Source organism: Athene cunicularia, assembly GCF_003259725.1.
Source record: "Athene cunicularia isolate RWA chromosome 3 unlocalized genomic scaffold, athCun1 chr3_part1, whole genome shotgun sequence".
Taxonomy (NCBI): Eukaryota; Metazoa; Chordata; class Aves; order Strigiformes; family Strigidae; genus Athene; species Athene cunicularia.
Window position 1 is genome coordinate 90085493 of NW_020799097.1, and position 20360 is coordinate 90105852.

At 36.1% G+C, this 20360-nt stretch overlaps 1 protein-coding gene across 6 annotated transcripts in view; it reads left to right on the plus strand.

The window, feature by feature from the left end:
- The window catches only part of LTBP1 (latent transforming growth factor beta binding protein 1), a 199185-nt gene that overhangs the window by 52599 nt on the left and 126226 nt on the right, over positions 1–20360 (plus strand). For 5 of the 6 annotated variants that reach the window (XM_026845517.1, XM_026845520.1, XM_026845518.1 and 2 more), the window contains exon 3: positions 6588–6755. In XM_026845517.1, coding sequence (XP_026701318.1) covers positions 6588–6755 — 168 coding nt within the window. Of the gene's footprint in view, positions 1–6471; positions 6756–20360 lie in introns of those variants that run through there. The other variant, XM_026845522.1, reaches the window with a different exon arrangement.

Consider the following 20360-nt stretch of genomic DNA (forward strand, 5'->3'; position numbering starts at 1 on the left):
TAATGCATAGCTATAGCTTCCTAGACAGCAAGTGAAGTACAGCTTGACATACTGTCTTCTTGTTCCAAATGTTTGACTGGGTGGGTATGCATACATACACTTCACCTCATGCAGAACTATGGGGAGGACATTTAAGCATGAGAAAAGCCATTGCATCTTGAATGAAATAAATCTGGGTCACCTTATTTTTAGTTTCATGGCCGTTTCTCCCAGTGCTTGTGAAAAGAGAACTGGTTTGAGGTATGGAAGTATACTGTAACTAAATTTCTGGAAAGAGCAAAGATGCGCTGCCTTACCTGATGATAGGCATTGTATATTGAAGCCAAAAATGAAATTACCCAGCAGATGTGCCTTGCCTTTTTGAATCCATATAGTTTTCGGACTTGTTTGTGCTTGTGACTGTTACAGAAAGAGTAAGGCTCATATTCTGCCTGGTTTTCAGATGGCAAGATTTGAATGCAGGAGGTCTGAATGCAGAAGGCTTTAGTCCCATACTTGAAGCAGAGTAAGTGCAGAGTTCAGTCCTGCTAGGGTCATGTAAGGAATATTCCATGTTTGCCTCACTGGGATGACATCCATATGGGAGATCTGTGGCCCATTGACCTAGCCTGCAGACTGGTTCTGAGTATGAAGTATCAATAATGCACTGTTGGAGGAGAAAAATAAATTATACCAACAGAAGCTTTTTACATAAGCTGTATTAACTAATTCTGCTGCTCTCCCAATGCTGAGCAGACCTCAACTGCAGTATTGTTTAGTTTTGAACAGTGTACATGAAGAGAGATGAGTGAGTAGTATCAAAAGCAAAACAAGAAGGAATAGAAGTCTGCAAAATATGGCCTGTTAGACTGAAAAAGTTAAGATTGTTTTGGTCTGGAGAAAATGAGACTGAGGGACATTCGTAGCAGTCTTCAAGTATGTTTGAAATTAATCCACAGAGATATGAGGTTTTGTCAGAGTTTGCTGTAGATAAGGAAGGACAGTAATACACTTGAATTGCAACAGGAGAAATGCTGGTAATGTATTAGGAATATCTTTATGATAAGAGAGGCTGCAGCACTGGAATAGATTCCTTAAGGAGGCTGTGGAATCTGCATAATAGAAAGGTTTTGAGAATAGGCTGGACAAACTTTCTGTGTAACACTGCTGTTTCATCCTGTGTTGGGAAAAAGAAGAAAGGGGAGATTAAGTAATCTTTTGGAATCTCTTTCAGCCCTTTCTATGCCTATTAAGGGTTGTATTCCTCTCCATGTGTAATCTGTAATTTAGGGAAGATCAGTCTGTGGTCTGATGTGAATCTAGGGTGTCTTTATTGATCTTTTTTTTTTTTAAAACACACACTCATCCCCACCCTTAGCATTAGTACATCTTCCAGACACTGATGTACAAGTTTCAACTTGTTCTGATCTTTGGACACTAGGTTTTTGCTGCTTTTTTTTTTTTTTTTTTTAACTGATGACTAAGCAGTGATAATAGAGAACTTCCTCATATATTGTCAAAAGTGTAAAAAGGTCATTCAGCAATAGTTCTAAAAGCGTAACTATTTTATTTTACTTACGTGGTTGATTTTTGTACAGCGTCAGCTTTCCCTTTGGCTGAACAAGCATATCTAATAAGGATGAAACCAGGTGGACTGGTGAAATAACTGGGAGACACCTGTTTTAGGAAATAAGTTGTTTCCTTCTGCTTTGTCCCTTTTTTTTCTGTCAGCATTTAATTAAGAAAAAAGAGAGGGAGTTGATAATCTGGAAATTTAAAACGTTGAATGTATTTGCTTCTGTTTAAAAGCTTAGCAGCTTTAAGTTGAGAAGATAAATTTTCATTTGAAAGTTCTTCTCATGCATCATGATTATCATTTGAAAACATGAAATTACCTGAAATAATCTGTTGATTTGGGGAGGATAATGTAATTTTAAGATAGACTCTTCAGGTCTGATGAGATTCTGTGTAGATACACTTTTACGAAAACATACTGGGTTCAGTGTGGAAGCAGGGTGTCATGAAAAAAGGGTAGTGTGTATCTTGTAGTTCTTGGAGGTACAGATGGAAAGCCTACAATTTGCTTAGTTTTGTTTCCTTAGGTGATTTGCCTCAGGATATTTGTCACAAGTGAAGGTATTAAGAAAAACACAAACCCCTCTAAAAGTAATCAGAAAGAAGTTTTGTGCAAGGATTATGGGAGAGGTATGTGTAAACTACCAGCCGAATCCACAGTATATACCACTGCTTGTGATTTTTATTGTGAATACTTTTGATTAGATCATTGTGAAGCACAAAACCATCTTATACACAATAACATAATTTTTTCAACACACTAAAATATTTTCTTCTCTTTGCCCTGCTTGACCTATGAGACAGTACAGCGTAGTCATCTTTTTAACTGAATACCAATTCTGCTTTCGCCTGTGTTGCTAGCCCATTGTCTTACCACAAAACAGGGATATGCCACAAATCTTCTGAGATCCACTACAGCTATTGAATACTGTCTAGCTAAATCTTAGCAGAAAGCTGGAGCTGTGAGGGCAGCCATAAAACCAGGAAAAAGATGTGTTTGTAGAAGTTCTTCTAGAAAGAAATGAAGGCTGAGTAGCATTTACAGACAAAGGGACCCAGGAAGTTGAGGAGAAATCCTTCCCCTTACACAGCTCTGCCCAAGCATGGCTATGTGAGCTGTTGTGACCGACTGGACCTAAAACCTGTCACCTGCCTTGTCTTAACTCATTCAACTTTTCTGCTAATGCAGAAAAAAACCCCAGTTTGTCATGATGGACAGTGGGGGCAGAAGGAATACTATGAAGAAATTATTTTGCTTATATTTTCCATTTCTCCTGCAGTTGTTGCTAAATCATAAATTTATCATAGCAGGAGCTTGCCACATTCATAATATTATATCATAGTGACTACAGAGATGGAAAGAAAGTCAAATACATGCAGTGCCAATTTCCAACTAAAATCTCATCACTTTACCCAGGCATCTTCCTTTTTTGAATCAGGCTCAAGAGAGTTTCACAGATTTTGGAAATTATGGGTACATTCTTCCTCTGATCTCTTTTGACAACTGTATCTTGGAGTTCTTAGGCGTAAGTGAGCCTGGACTACAAGGCAGGATGATGGTGCAGCTGGCTGAGCCTCCTTGTGAATTCGCTGCATAGCTCAGGGATGAAGCTTTAGCTGCTATTAGTTATCCTGATTGTCCTATCTTTATTAAAACAACAATCTTAATTTATATCTAGTTCTGCCGTTTTTTCAGTAGCATTACTATTTATTTGGTGCTTGTATCTTCTGCTTTTGTTGTCTTTCATTAGTCTTCTTTATTTATCTGGTCTCACATTTGTATTTCTTCAGTCTGGTGTTATACTTAACAGCAGAGTGAAGTGTTTCATTTCCATATGTTTAAAATTGGTTTTGAAGAGTTTTATGATACATTTCTGTCTATGTATATATTTAAAAAAAAAATATTCTAGGTATGTTGCAGTGCTGTAGCACCATCATTTTTTTCCAGAAATGAATTTGAGATAATTGAAGTTACAGATCTTGTTGTGTCTCTGTCACAGTGGTACCATCAGTAAAGCTTCTGGAGTTTAAAGAGAAAATCAATGTGTAAAAATGCAGTGTCCTTCTTTAATATGAACTAGCCCAAAACCAAAAGAGGTCAAGGCTGTAGCAGCAATGGGCTTTTTTCTAGATTGAAATTGTGGGGTTTAGCATTAATACTGCCAAACCAGCAAAGAGATATTGAAGGATATAGTTTCTCATTTAGAATTAAATCACCCTGTCTTCGGAGAAGAGAAAAAAACCCAAAACTACAGAAGAGAAGAAAGGGAAAGGATTCAAGTAAGTCCAAGAGTCTAACCTTGCAGGGTTTTTGCCAAAAGCTTCCTTTCAGGAGAAGGGTTTGTGGTCTGTTTTCAATTTAAAAGTGCATGTATTATGCTCACTGTTCAGGTCCTTAAACCTTAGGATATGTGAGGATAGTACTGTATTTTTAGGTACAGCTACAGAGAAGGGTGAAGATAATGTCTCTGCCTCATCATACACTAGTCAATTTTCAGCTCAGATGCCATCATTAGCTTTGTATCCTTCCTAAATGTCTCCAGAAGACTTGAGGATGTTAAAAGCTGTGGCCTGCTAGGAAAAGAGAAGAAAATTAGTTTCATTACAGTTTTCATAAATCTGAGAAAGATAGAGGAAATCTTCCCATTTCAAAAGAATATGAAGCTGTTTTATTTCTGGCTTTTTGCAACTAGTGAAGTGGGAATGTCCTGAGAGTTGAATTTGTTTTATAGGAAAAGCATTGATGAATAACGATTTGAATATTGGTAGGGGTAAGGGCTTATATTACGTTTTTTAGACGTCTTTCTTTTCTGAAAACCTGCACTTGGGTATTCTTTCATGGATGCTCTTTACCTATGTTGATACTGGCCTGTGTTTTTGAAGGTACTGTTCAACTGCAGTTCCTATGTTACTCCCAAACGGACATGCTAACATTTTCTCACCCTTTCAGCCTCATACTAAGGCGTCTCTTCTACCAAAAAAAAATTGTGCTGCAGAATTTTTCTGGTAAAATCTAAACTGTGCGATAAAAATTATTTTTAAAATATGAGGGGGTTTTGTTACAAACATGACCAAATTTTGCTACAGCTCAGCACTCAACACTATAGTGCAGAGTACTATGAAGGAGAGTTAAATCATTGTTTAGTTTTATCTATACTGGCAAAGCCAAATTTTTTAATTTTTTTTTTTTTAATTTTTTTTTAGCTAAGCTGGAAAACTTGTGTGGGTCCCCCAATACTGGTTTTTACAGTGCAGGCAGGACTGACTTCTGTGACTCAACTAACAGTGTTTTTTTAATTAGATCACATCCTAAAGGAAATATGTTGCTAAAACATCTGAAAATATAAAATGTATTGGACTTTTCTAGGAAAAGATAGATATATAAAACTATGTAATATATAATAAATACAATAAATACTATATAGTAAAATACAAAGATGGCAGTATTGCTTGTGAAACTGCTTAACAAAAGGAAAGCTTAGAAGGTTCTAGCTGCAGTAGTTCACAAGGCACTTAGGTCTGTTCATTGGGAAAGATGTATTAATAATTTTCATAAGAAATGCTTGATATCCAGGAATCCACGGTATCTTCTAAATCTATGACAAATCATAGAGAATCCCAGCCTTTAATTGAAGTATTTTATTCCCATGTTTGTCTGAGCTTTGCTTTTTCTAACTGTTGTTTAGCGAGAAAAAGGTGGGAGCATCTGTACTACAGCTGCTGTTCAAATAGAGCAATGTCTTTACTGTAGACAAAATAGTTGGCCCAATTGTTTTAATTTATTTGTTTATGAAGAGCCAGAAATAAGAAGGCTTTATATTCTTTTGAAGTGGAAGATTTTCTTCATTTTCTTCAGATTTTCAAAAAAATGTTTGTCCAGAGGGTATTTCATAAACTAGGTTAGACAACTATCCAGCAACTTACTTATTTCTATGACATGAGGAAGAAGATTCTTCTCCTTATGTGCATCATTTCTTGGGACACTTGAGTTTGATATGAAAGTATTTATTAATACTTTCCACAAAGATGCTGTGATGTATTTACAAAAACTTGAGAATTTATTATTAGTAAGTGTGCAGAGGACAAACTGTTTTCTTTTTAAATAATTTCAAAAAGAATCTGTTCTTTTTCCCTAATTTTCCTAATAAGTGGTTTTAATCTCTTTATCTTCAGCTGTTAGATGTGGAATCAAATACATCTGTTCTTAAATTTTGTAACAAGTTCTTCTAATTAGAGTGTTTGCTCAGTCTTCATTATGTTCAAGTTTTTAAAATTACTATAAGGATGTATATATATATAAAAAAAAAATCTAGCCATTTTTTATCTTTGAGCTCAGAACGAGTATGTTTAAGCATTGATACTTACCCTTTCCTATGAGCTATTTAGTACTTAAACAAAGGCTGACAGCAAAGCTCAGTCTATAATATGTAAATCCTTGTAGAAAAATAGTGCCAAAAAACTGTGAAAAAATGGGTCCAGGCAGCTGCGTCACAAGGTTTGACCACTTTGGGCTGGGGTGCCAGGAGATTTGAGACAGATGTTTTCAGACATGCCGCATGCCTAAAACATTTCCAGGGGTCGAGCTACAAATAGTGACTTAATAAGTGCAGAAACAGGAAAAGTATGCAGGAGGACACAAGAGTTTATTCACCCCTAGGTGCACAGACAGCCTCTTTACATTACATCTGCCTGTCAGGGTTGGCTATTTAAGTTGTCATGCCCTTGGTATTGCTCTTTGTCTGCCTGTGAATAAAGTGCAGCATTGTGATTACTAATCCCACTCCAGTGACTTGACTTTAAATGTGGTTTTGGAGCAGATCCCGGAGTTCTGTTTGCTAAGCTTCCTACTCCTGTTTCAGAGACACCACTGGAGATCTATGAGAGAGAGCACTGCAGACTGCCCTCCTCCTGTAGACCTGTCGCCTTTCTCTCCCTCCCCGCCTTTTTTTTTTTTTCCAAAACTTTTTGAAGGAAATCAATGGATACCAAAGTGATCTGTTTGTTTTTCTTTTTTTCTTTGCCTCCGCTGACAGTGGGAAATCACACCGGTCGCATCAAGGTGGTCTTTACACCCAGCATCTGTAAAGTGACTTGTACCAAAGGCAACTGTCAGAACAACTGTGAGAAGGGAAATACCACCACCCTCATTAGTGAAAATGGCCATGCTGCTGACACTCTGACAGCCACTAACTTCCGAGTAGGTAAGTACCCTGAAACTGTATTTGTCCTTAGCTGTCCTCTCTTGACTAACAGAGGGAGGAGATGTTTTGTTATTAATACCAGTTGTGCATCTGTTACTCTTTGTTTGGAGGGCTGTGCTGAGTAGGAACCATTGTATGTTAGACAAGCTTTCTGGTATCCTTCGGAAATGTTCCCAAAAGTTCCTTTTGTGTCATAGAAAAAAAATTCCCATATTTTTCATCTGAATTTTCAGCTGCAGGGCTACGACATGCTAAGCTGAAGCTTCTGGTAAAATTAATCCCTCAGAGTTTGTGTTGATAAATAGAGAAAATGGCAGATTCCACAAAAAGTTTTGGTTCCCTTTTTTTCTTGTTGAATAGGTATCAAATGCACATAAAATCCAGCTAACACAATGAATCTAGCTTCAAAAAATTATTCAGGAGTTCCTTAAAACTACAATCCTTTTAAAGAATTTATCAGCTTAAAACTTCTTATAGCTGAGAGTAAATCAGATTTCCTATTTGTAATTTTTTAGAAACTGAAATAACACTAAGTCCAATTGAAGTTATTGAAGCCAGTCATTTCTGTTAATGTTTATTCTTTCTGCTTGCTCAGTAAGAGTGTCAGCAGTATGCCAGTCTAAACCCTACAACTGCTTGACTGTGTTGCAACAAATCCTGAAAGCTATCCAGGATAATGATTAGTATATTTTAACTGTATGTTATATGATGTTGGTAGGAATTTGTGTGCAAGTATTAGTTTTGTAGGCTAGGAGAAATGCAGATATATGGTTACATACCTCAACACTTTTAAATTTGTTGTTTCACGTTATGATATCCTTAACTACTCTTTGAAAGTATTTTGTTGTTATCCTGAAAATATCATAGTATCATTTTAAACTTGTAAAATTAATTATTTTGCCAATTTGTACTCAAAGAATGCCAGATATGAACACTGTAATTTTAGTCTCCATCTAGTATAAACATAATGACAGGCAGTGATCAGGCTGGCCAATACTACCGTTTTTAAAGTGCACTATATTTCAGGTTCTGAGAGGGGGGGAAAAACTATTCCAAACTATTCTTATTTTCATCCGGACAGATGATACAAAGAGCAGTTCCCTTTCTTTAACACTCCTACTAGAATATCAGACTGGGTGAAAGCTCTTGAAATTAGTAACACATTCCTTGATAATATGCATGTTTGTAAAAATACATGGTTTGGACTAATTATGTGTTTTAAAAGAGCAATACAGCACACTTTGTTTGCTCTGAGGCATTAAAAAAGAGAAGGATTTTGTAAAGGAATGCTAAATCAAATATTTTAAACTTACATTTACTGTCAGTACAGATTTTTACCAATGTTTTGGCAAGAAGCACAGCTTTTTTAATTTTCTGGCATTTGACCTAATTTTTTACTGAAATTATGAAATGCTGAGAATAGGCAGTCATGTAATTTGTCTGCTATGTAAATCTGTGCTGTAACATGACCTTCTCTCAAATACTTGAAAACTTGGAGAGTGGAAATCGACTTGTGAAGACGTGTTCTACACCTTCCTTCCTGGCCTCAGGCCATGAAGCTCATGCTGCACCGTGTACAGTAAGCTGCTAGAAATATTCAACAAAAGCGTTTTATAATAATTTGATAGAAAGATAGAGGAGTGTTATGTTTAAAAATGTACAAAACCAAGTTGCTACACATTTATAGGGATTTTTAACCTGCCTGTAGCTATCTATCTTCCCTGTTACTTTCAAAAGACCACAAGTATTCACCACATCTCTTAAGTATCATCATTTTTACAGATGAGAAATAAGAAAGAGGTCTGAACTATGACTTCAAGGCTTTCAAGTGAAAAATAAAAATGCTGAGTGAACTTAACTTCTTAATAGCCAGAGAGGAGAGGTCCTACACCTGTAGATTGAGTTCTTTCACTGATCACAGATTTTCAGGAGCTTTTGAATCAGGGTTTAAAATCTGTACAATTGAAATAATTTTTTAATCTGTTTGCTAACTAGTGCCTCTCATAAGCTTAGGCTTGTCCTGATAGAGATGTATCCTGATACATAAAGCAGAAGTAATTTGGGTCTTCTGAGATCATTTATTTTTGTTATATTTTTAACATCTGTATTATGTTTTGCTTGTGCTTGTTTACTTACTGTTTATCCAAAATGCATGGAAATTCTTACTCTGATCATTTGACATTTTGAAAGTGCAACCATGAAGGAGACTGTTGTGTCAGAAAATACATACTTAAAGCAGCAAACAGCACTTTTTCAGTATGTTTTTTAAAGTATTTGTTCTTCCTAAAGCTAGAAAAGATAAATTCACATGCTGTATTTGGAAAAGAAACTTCTATTAATAATAATAGATACCTACTCTGAGTGGGGAAATTAGGAAACTGGTATAGGTTGTTAGACCTAAATGTGTTTCTGTAGCAGGAGCAGCATTCTAGTACACAAGACTGAATTTAGATTCTCTGATGACAGATTGTAGTTCGCCACCACTTTGCTTTGTTCTTAATAATCCATTTTTTCTAATAATGAACCAAGAATAAAGGGTTTTTTTGTATAGGTTTTAAACTTTGTGCTGAACTTTGTAAACACTTTTTATTTTCAGATTCCAGTGCCTGTACTAAAACCACTAAATTTTTTCCATGGGTTATTTCAGATTCTTAAAATTTGCTCAGTTTGTCATTTCAGCTGAAACTTGGTACCAGTGAGTCCAAGCAAAGAACAAATCCTGTTTCCTGGAAATTTTATTAGATAGGGATAAGCCATTAAAAACAAAAACCCACAACAAGAAACAGATTGGGGGAAATGTAGTTTTTCAGGTAGCTGAGATTTTGGCTCGTCTCACGAAGAACTCTAGCATTTCAGTTGAAGGTGATGAAAGCTTGGTATTTGAAAGGAAGGATCTCCTTGATTGCCAGTCTGCTTCAGTTAAACTGGGTTTTTTTTGCAGTTTTGTTTTGTGAATGGGATATGTTGCATAGTCAAACTAACCAACCTCCAATATTTCATTGGCTTGGCGATTGAAAGCATTTAATCTGAGTGGAAGCTTCTGCTGAATAGATGATTCTCATTATTCTATTGGACTGATGCATGTGCAGTCTGTATGGTATTTCAGTCCTGATATATCTACAGAGACTTGTAAACCAGGGTCAATATATGTGCATAGGAAGGGATGCATATAGAATAATGTGAGGTTTCTCTCTCATTCACTGTTGAAGTTACTGAGTGATGTGTCCTATTTCTCCTCAAAATTATTCCACATTCCAAAATACCTAATTTTGAAATGAATTTTCTCTCTGTAAGGAGCAGAAGGACAAGTGACTAATTTGTAACTGTAAAATGAAGCAGCAAGGAATTAGGAAATGCCCAAATTAGGTTCTACATGCTCTTTAATTTTTTCTCTATTGTGCTATGTATTTAATTATAGATTTACAGTCTTATTTTTTCCACAGGATCCCTGCCTCATTTATTGCACAAGAATGACAGAACTTGTAAAGGAAGTAGTCTTTTTAGTACTTAGGTTTATGTTCACTGTTCATTTGCAGCCCTGCGTCTCATTTAAAGCGATTCGTTCAAACTGTTATAAATGAGAAGTTAAAAAGAGTTGCATGCTATTCAGTGGGAAGTGCATATCTTTCTGTAGAAATTCTGTAACTGAGCAGTTGAGGGTATCTCTGTCAAACAGGGAAATAGCAGCATTCTGCAGCTGGAGAGTTTAGGAATTTTTTCCCAAGGCCATAGGAGATGATTGTGGCAAAGGTGGTGATAGAATTATTGCACTACCACTCCCCTTTATGCCAGTCTTTAACACTAATCAGTATCTCTTCTTTTAACATTCCCATCTCCTTTTCTGATCTCTTTTCATATAGCCTGCACAGTTGTCCTTCCTCCTGGCTTTGTTCTGCGCAACCATAGTTTACTTAGGCTGTTATTGAGGATGAAGTAATATTTTGATGTGCAATTTTTTTTTTCCCTTGGAAGGAGGACGAATTTTGAGGAACCTTGTATTTCTTGGTTTTTTGAATTTGAGTGAAAGTTAAAGTGCTTCTCCTACAACTTCACTGGTCTTTACAGTGAGTTGTTAAGTTGAGAATGATGTCAAATGTGTGTGCTGTGGCCTGCAGTCCATGTGAGTCAATCTTCCTTGTGAGACTAGAAGAGAATGAAAAGATGTTTGTCCATCCTCCTTTCCTCTCATCCATAAAAGGTCCATTTGTCTCTGGTCCTATACATGTAAATAAGGATCTGTTGGACATCATTTGGTGACATGGTGTCATGGTGACTGAAGTGAAAATGTGTCTGGTCCTTCATATTTTGAAGATATATTTATTTAATCATATATTTTAAAACTTTACCAGCATGGATCAGTGATGTGCAGATCCTGTACACTACTGCAATAATGCTGAAATTATATTGCTTATTGAATTTTGGCACTTACCCTATTGGAATTTTCTATCAAAAATTTTTCTTGTTTTACTGTGTTGACTCTGTACAAATGTTTTTGGATAATTGAAGTTGTCCAGAAGTTTTCAATTATGTATACACAGAAACTTCCAAGAAGCATAAACATTTTACTCAAATTTTACTTGGTCTTCTGTTGAAAGTAATGAAAGAAAATTTGACCAATATATTTTGAAACAATAGGTTATTCGAATGGATTTTACTAAAAAAACTCATTATGTAGTTATTCTTCTAACAGAATTTCCTATCTAGGAAAGAGTCTAGAGAGCATAGTTATTTAGAACCGTTAAAATGTAAAGCAGTAACTTTTTAAGTAAAAGTTGGCAGAACTTCTGAATTTTATTCTGACATACATGATCACGATTTTCTGTCAGTGCTGTAGAAGGTAACATTGCTTTTTATTCAAACACATCTCATCAAATAATTGTGTTGGTTAAAAATGACAGTAAGCAAGCTAGCACATTTTTATCTGTAGTTTGTATATTACAGGAAATCCAAGAGCAACAAATGGCATTTTCATGCTGCCATTTGCTATTTAATAAAGTTGTTGTTGCTTTGCTCCATATCATACATACTACACACATCCTATTACATTGAAGCACTACTGTAAGACTGTGCCATTTGAGGAAGATTTTTTCAATATCATTTGGTAAGAGAAGGCATTTATTGTAAATAATACTGGAGGGCAAGTTTGATGATCTGTAAAGGCATATAAAAGACCAACAGTTTGTGGAAGTATTTGTGTAGATTTGTGAGAATTTACAGACAGTTCTGGCAGCTTGTGAGGTATATACATTCAGTTTTCTACCCCTTATATTTTATTCCTTGTTGTTCCGGGTTTAGCAAAGGTTGCTAGAATGGCAACATGTTAGAGATGTTTTATTGGTTACTACTTGGTGAATGGTGTTAGCCTGAGTAAATGACTCATCATGTCTGATCTATGTAACTTGTGTCCCAGCAAAACACTATTCCTATGGTTTCAGCTGAGATTTAGCAGATGTACATGTAACTTCTCAAATGGAAGATTTAAAATAATTGATAACAAATGCAGAGATTTTTGAATTCCTTTTGGTAACATATCTGAGGAGAATTGATATCTCCCCCCCCCCAAATGCTTTGGTTTTCAACTTGATTATGTTCTATCAGACATTATAATTGATGAGGAGCTTATTTCTGGAGTAACTGCTTAGCTCCAGAACTGTGTATAATAATTCATAGTCTATTTTTAGTAGTTTTTCTCTGTGGGTAAGAGTGAAGTGTTACTCTGAAATACCTTGGGTTTTGCACTTGAACTTGACATAGTATCCTTTTCTGAAGTAGTTATGATGTAAGAACCTTGCTATTCCCCCCGTATTATCAATTTAGCCCTTCTACTGTCCCTATAGAGTCTACCCTGTAACCTTATTTGGTAAAAGTTTTGTTTCTACTGTTCCTGCAGTAATTATCATTTCTGCCTTGTCAGGCTTTATTTTTTAATGCTCTTTTTTTCTGCCAGATGATTTTTTTTTTTTCTTTTACCAGACACTGGCACACACTTGAAAATTTCAGAATTCTCGCACAACTTGGTTAAAAGATTAACTTTTTAAACTTTTTGCAACAGCAGTCAAGGAAGTTGATCAGTCTGTCAGAGTGTGTGTGTGTGTCTCAGGAAAAAAAAGGAAAGGATCAGGACATTAGAGTTTATTCACTGCTTTAGCTGGTAATTTGAAATTTGATCAGTATAAATGATGACCATACTTGAAATATTTATTCATCCAGCAGCATTGTAACAGCTGTAGCAAAATGAAGGCCAAGTATTTTTCCTCAGACACCAGACTGAGTAGCTAAAATAGAAGGACAAATAACAGTGGAATGATTTTATGAATTGTTTTGCATCTCTACCTTATAGAAGATACTAAGAAAAAGGTATTTCACAGCCTGAAGAGCCAATGAAAAACAATTTGGGAGGAACCACTTATGTGCATGAATTTAACAGATATTCCTTTTTTTTTTTTCAATCTCCCTTTGTTCTGTAAAGGAAGTTTGAGCAGCCAGGAGAATGAGTTAATTTACTTACAATCCAGGTAGTGTAGGTGTTCCTAATCTGAACCACTAGTGGACTAAAACTCTAGACTGTAATATAAAGGTACCACTCTGTAGTCTGAGCAGCGCTCAGGGTTTTAATGTGTTTTCAATTATTGGCCACCTATACTCAGATTACAAAGAAAAATTCTATCTTAAGGGTTTTGTTGTTATTGTTGATATCCAGATCTGTTCAGAAGGAATGCTTTCTTTTTCCCCATGTATTTGTCAGTACTTGTCATCAACAAATAGTTCTGGTTTCTACCATAGAGCTTACAGCATCTGTGAGATCTTTCTTCATAATCTTAAAATAATTATTCAAATTTGACATCTTCCCTCTTATTCTAACAGAGGCCAGATGATAATTTAAAGAAAATACATTGTTCAGCCAGATGATTTTAATGAGGTTGAACTTAGAGAAGGCTGTCAGCAACTCATTTCCACTCCCTTGCTCACCTTAAGGACTTTAGATCATCACTGCAAAGCAAAAGCCCATCTGCTCTCAAAGCACTCACCAAACTGTATATTATAGGGAACACAGTTTTTGGATGTGCAGTCATAGGAAAAACCACAAATGGAAATGGTACAAAATCCACACCTGCAGCCATTCAAAAACACATGGAGTGTGTTTCCCTCAAAGTTAAAGCAAAACAGAACACAAAGTTAAAATGCATAATGCTTTATTTTACTGTATATGGTTTTAATTTATAGGGATTAGTTTATGTACATCTGACTTGAAGTACTGTAAAAAGAGAACTAAGAGTGCATTTATTTGAATGATTACATTGTTGCATATTCAAATAAACACACTACTTTGTACAGCTATAATTTTTGTTATTGCTAAACCAAATGTCTTTGCACATACCTCACTGAAGATGAAGTATATGCCAACTTTGGCTTAAAGAAAAAAGTTGCCTTTGAATTATGCAAGCACAGGAGAGTCTGACAAATTTCTTTACTGGTTAAAATATGGCATTTATCATGGATAGATGTCTTAGCAAATGGGTTTGTATTTAATATGTTATTCTGGAAATAACACAATCAGAAGGAAGCAAGCAGCTGTCACTGTTCTACTGATTGCAGTCTTTCCCTGTTCAGCCTCTCTACAGTCTATTCCGTTTTTGTTTATTCTACTGCCCTTGCACAGTGTAGCCTGTCTAACTTTCACCTATCCATTCCACCTATAATTATTTCTTAGATTTGAGTATCACTGTAACTCAGAGGCCTATTTTGTAGCGTAGAGGCACAGAGAATTCTGGATTTTTCTTTTGGAACGTGAACTATATCTTCATTATGCACACATTTAAATTCTTTGAGTTTTCTATCTATAAAAACTGTGAACTGTTAAAAGAGAGCTGTGAACTTTCACAAATTTACAAATATGGATCAAGTTGAAGTTCATGGGAATTGTAAACTTTTTTTTATAAACCTCTTACAAAGTCTTGAGGGATGCCAGTCAATCAGTAGAAGAAAAATTGGGTATTTGCTGCTTGCACAGGAAGGGGGTTGAGTTTAAGAAACCCAGTCACAGAGAATATTTCTCATCTGTATTTTATTCAGCCAAATACTTTGTTAATTTGTCTTGTAGGTTATATTTTTAGTTTAATGTAAAGCTGAACTATTGTGAGAGTCAAATTTTTATATTTGATATTATTCAGGTACTTCAAGTTTAGGGGAACTTTTGGCAACTTTTTGTGTCATAATTTAGAAACATGACTTCTTTGTATTCTCCCTGAGAGAGACTTCCTCTGTCCATAGATTGTATAGGGCAGCGGTTTCAAACTTTTTTTGATTACACATCCCTACCAGTAAAAATTTTTTTATTATTTATAAATTATATACATGTACTGCTGTATATATCTTATATATGTACATTATAAAACATATACAAAATAGAAATTAAATATAGGTGAGATAAAGATGAAGTAAACTCTATTTTGAAAATTTATTTATTAATTGTACAAAACATATTTCTCTCCAGCATACTCAGTAGGTTGTCTTTCACACCGCCTGGGGTGAGCACATCCTGTTTTGGAGACCGCTGGTATAGGGAACCAAAGGAGACCAGCTTCATAACATAAGCTGCAATAGTATCCATCTGCAGTTAGTATGTGTCCCTTGTGTCTCTCTTACTTATGTTTGATTATATTAAGTTCAGCGTGTTAAGTTAGATGCTACATATGTAGGTGCTAGAACACCTTTTTTTCAATCTAATTAGAAGTTACACAGGTCCAAAAATGCCTACTGTGGCAATGGGAGCAAAGGTATTTTTTTGTATTTGCACACATGTCAGCACACAAGGTCAAGTACAACATTGCAGTTTGAAACCTGTCAGTGGGATTGTACACAGTTTAGATTGTACACTGTTTAATTGCTTGGAACTGGGCATGACCAGTCAGAGGCTGACTGTACTTTAGGTTTATGCAGTTTGTGCAACAATTTATACAGCTATCATATGTTGTTAAAAGAACCACAATGAGAAGTTGTGTATGTTTTAATGGATTTCCGACTGTACATCTCTGCAGAGTAACCTTTATCCTTCCTACTCATTAGAACTGACTCTGCTCCTTTCCTCCTTCAGAACTCCAGGATTTGAGTCTCTTGCTTTTCACTGGTCTCCTATGACCTAATTTATTACTCAACCTCTGAATAAATTCCCAGTATTCTCATATTGTGTCACCTCCTCAAGGTCAACTCCCTAGAAAACTTTCCAATTTCTTGTGATGCAGTCAGTGCCAGAAAATCTTCGATAGCTTGTTTTTCATGCTTTTTAACTAGTCCAGGAAGGTCTGGAGTACAAGCTATTATTTGTATGTTAATGGGTATACACTTGAAAGAATCTATTCCTACTTTATTCTTCTTGTAAACTCTTTCACACGGAAATGAACACTCTGGTAATGTTACAGTAATCGGAAAGCAGTCTCCTGATATTTGGAAATTGTGGAAGGTTTTTTTTTATGACTACAGTTTCTATGGCTTTTTCTATTCTAAATGTAATTTTGTTATTGGAGGATATCTTGTGGTATGGGGTGTGGTAGATCAGTTTTCATAGATCCTTTGGATCTAAGGTTGAGGATTCATCCCATTCACCAAATCTGAGTTGCACAAGTCAGGAGCCTAGTAGTCAGTGAAGAGACACACCTTTGTGACAGGTTGGCCTGTAGATGGCCTGGATGAGCCTCTCTTCACTGACAGAGTGGGAAACCTCAGATAATAACACTCCTAACTTAGGTGACTCAAGAAGGCACAAAGGTTAAATGGGACGAGTCTTAGCTTAAATATCTATTTTCCATCACCAGAAATTGTAAGTATGCTGATGTCCCTGGCCAGTGTCAGCTTTGCTGCTTCTGTGATCTTCAGAGGCTTTGCTTAACAGGTGTGACCAATATCTTAAATATTTTTCAGGGCATTTTGCCATTTTGTCTGATGGTAACCAAGTATGTGATATCTACGAGCAGCTCTTTTCTCTGCTTTATGCTACCAACTGTTACTACTTTTTTTACTCCATGCACGAGTCCAGTGTGTTTTTTGGGAACAGCCTAATAGGAGAATGGTGTCAGAGCAGAGGATCAGTTCAGTGAATTGATCAGATTGTAACACTGTATGAGCAATAACAGCTTAGTGTCATTATGGTCAAGTTACTCATTAGTCCTGTAGTCCCTAAAGGTTCGTAGAGCTTGCTCAACTGAGAGCAGAAGGGAATGGTACAACCTAGAAGGATCCTGTAGCAATGAAGATGCTTATTCTTCCATGTTACCTGTCCTGTGGAATTCTCATTCTGTCTGTTGAAAACAGATATATTAAAGCATTAACCAGTACACATTAGTATTACTCATGCTTGGGCACATGTCTGCTATACAGAGTAATGCTCTTAAAAGCACTGAAAATGGGTTAGTTTTCATCAGACATGGGGCACCTTGATTTCGCTGTTCCCATTTTGACAACGGTGATTAAGCTATTCAGGACTGCTTAAAATTATACTGCAACATACTATTTTGCAATCTGTTTACATTTTGTATTTTGCAGGAAATGATTTTAAGGGTTATGGTTTTTTAAAAGTGTTGCTAACTTGCTACGCTTTCAAACCGAGACATTTTATTTCGGTTGCATATGTCTTGCACAAACAACAAAATTAATATCAACACACTGTAGAAATCTCATTAAATTCCTGGAGTAGCTTTTCTGTATGTGTTAGCGTCATTATCAAATGTCTGACACCAGCCATTTGTAATGCATTAATTCCTGATAAACAGCAATTAGTGTTTTCTTCCACTTAGTATACTGATTCTAGGCTTAACTCTTTTGTTAGACTCAATATATCAGGATCAGCTCTAATAATAACAATAGATTCACCAAATATGATCAGGGTGAGTCATTGCTTAACACTGTCTAGCCCCTTGCCTCTAACAATACTGTCTGAATCATCTCAAATACTGAGAATATTGGAAGCAGATTTAGCAAAGAGTGACTGTGAACATCATGCCTGTTGGTGAGCCAGAGTCCTCCTGTCAATCATTTCTCAACTACCATAATTTTTGCTATACCCTTTTTATGTTGAGTAACCACAGCTTATAGGCCATTTTCCATGACAGAGTTTTTTTTTTTTTTTTTTTTTCTGATAGCATTTCAATATTCTAATACCATTTTTCAGCCATCCCATTCTTTCCACACTATAACACTTCTATAGTTTTTTGGCAGCTGTTGGTCAGATGGTGCTCTTTTCAGTCACCTACACACAGGTCTCTGGTTGCATTTGACATGTCTGAGGATATCTGGCTTATTGTATGAGCATGGAAGGATGTAATACAGGTCCTATGAGACTCCCATGCCCTTTAGACCCACATTGAGGGATGGATGAAACACATGGGGGCTTATCAGATGTCTCTTGGTTGACTTTGTGTACACATCTTCAAGTCACAAACATCCAACTTTTCTTCCTGAGGTGTTTTGAAGTACTGAGTTTAAAACTGAGGAAGATATATGAGTAGTAGAGTGCATATTTGTTCTGGATTTCTTGCTGATCATGATGGTCACTCAGCAAGTGTCTAGTTCTCTAAAATATATTGCAACCTTGTCCTTTATGATCCCAACCTGCTCCCCAGTTTTCAGTATGAGAATCTCCCATAGCTGACAATGTAGCCTTCATTAAAGATGAATGATACCTCACTACTGATGTGCTTTTATAATGAAAAACAAACTTAGTGGAACAAGCATGTAGACTGAGACAAGCTTAAATGTCAACATCTATGTATGAGGTGCATGTTGAAATTTACGTTACAGGCAACGGAGACAGAAATTTGTTCACCTTGCTCTTACACACTTGCATGCGATTCATTCTCTTGCTCAAGAATTCCTTCAAAGTTGAGTTCATCCTTGGACTCTGATGTTTGATTACATCTTTAATGTTAACAGTCTTAAAATGTCATGTGCACTCAACTGTAAACCAACAAAACCAATACCTACTTGACTGTTTTTTCTTGGATGAGTTCTCACAGCTTTCCATCCCCAGTGAAGGCAGCATCTCTCTCCCTTTTTCCTAAATGGACAGTTCTTTTGTAGCTTATACCTTATTTGTTATATTTACTGCACTCTACTTACAGTGAGTTGACACTACCATTAAGTGATGCTAATCACTAGACAGCCTTTCAGCAGCTCACATAAAGCTCAATTACTCGTGGAGATAATGGTCAACCCAGAAGCTGAGCTTGTACTTACCAGTTGAGTTAGAGAATGAATTTTAAATGGGAAGTTTGCTGTTGGAAGATATGAAAATGTAAAATGTCTGAAGATAGTAGGTGATCTGATTTTGGGATGCTTTCTCCTACTTGCCTTCCTTGGTAATTGCCATGTAGTGCTGCATTAAGTAGCATCACAGAAGTTCCTCCAAGTAGGCTTTCAGGTACTACATGATTTGTTAAAGCCTGGTGCTGATAGTGGTGTATGGAGGAGTTTGAGAAGAACTAGTGAAGTACAGTTTCATTTAAAGAGATTGCAAGAACAACAGTGAAAACATTAAGAGAATAGCTGGACTGCATTCTATCACGGGGCTTTCTTTTTTTAGTTTTCCTTTTGGTTTATTTTAAATGTATTAGTCTAGATCTGCAATAAAATTTAGAGAAACAACTGCTGTAGTTCCTGGCTTTGGAATTACGTTGTGAACATGTATAGTGCAAAGAAAATGCATGTTTGTCTATGGAAAATGTAGAAAGTTTCTTTTATAAAATGATATGACTGCAGCCTGAAAATGGTCATGGCTACAGCAAGCACATAGTACATATGTAAAGTTTTTCTTCACAAAGTTAAGCATGCAACAACTTTGAAATAATGGATAATCATCAAATAGCTATAGGCATGATGATAGGTATTGAGCTCCCTTAGTGCAATGTCTTTTTTTTTCCCAAATGTTTAATATGTGCAGTATGGGATTTCCTGGAGTTTGGGTTTTTTGTTTGGGGTTGGGTTTTTTTTGAGAGGAAGAATCCTTCTAGAGCAAGAGCAATTCTCCAGGATTCTTTGCAGCATATTTTAAAGTGTAAAATCATGCCTGTCCAGACGGCTTTAGTGACTGCTACTTGGTCTGCTCAGTGATTCTCAACTCTACTGAGTTCAGTCATGATACTGGATTCAAGCTAAGAACAGTGCTGTGAATCCAATCCTCAAAGCTACCTCTGTTTTTCTCTAAGTCTTCTTACATGATTTTTCTTTGATAAGGATTCTTTGATAAGTGAAAATTAAAAGTAGAATTGATTAGTAGAAAAAATTATGGAAAGGTATGAAAAAATTGGAATTACTTCTGGAAGTGTTCAGTCATGATTCACCAAGGAAGAAGGAAGTCAGCAGCATGATTTTGTAATGATGAGTGGGATGCAGGGGGATCGCTGATGACAAGTGCAAAGGGGGAAAGTAGTGATAAAGTAAAAATTATTAAATATAGAAAGTTGGTAAGGATAACTAAAGAATTCACAGAAAAATATTTCAGGGTAGACATTAAATATTACATGAGAAGTCACCCATTAGTGGTATAGGAGTGTGGTTGTTTCATCTTGGCTAAATGCCAGGTACCCACCAAGTTGTTCTATCACTTCCCCCCCC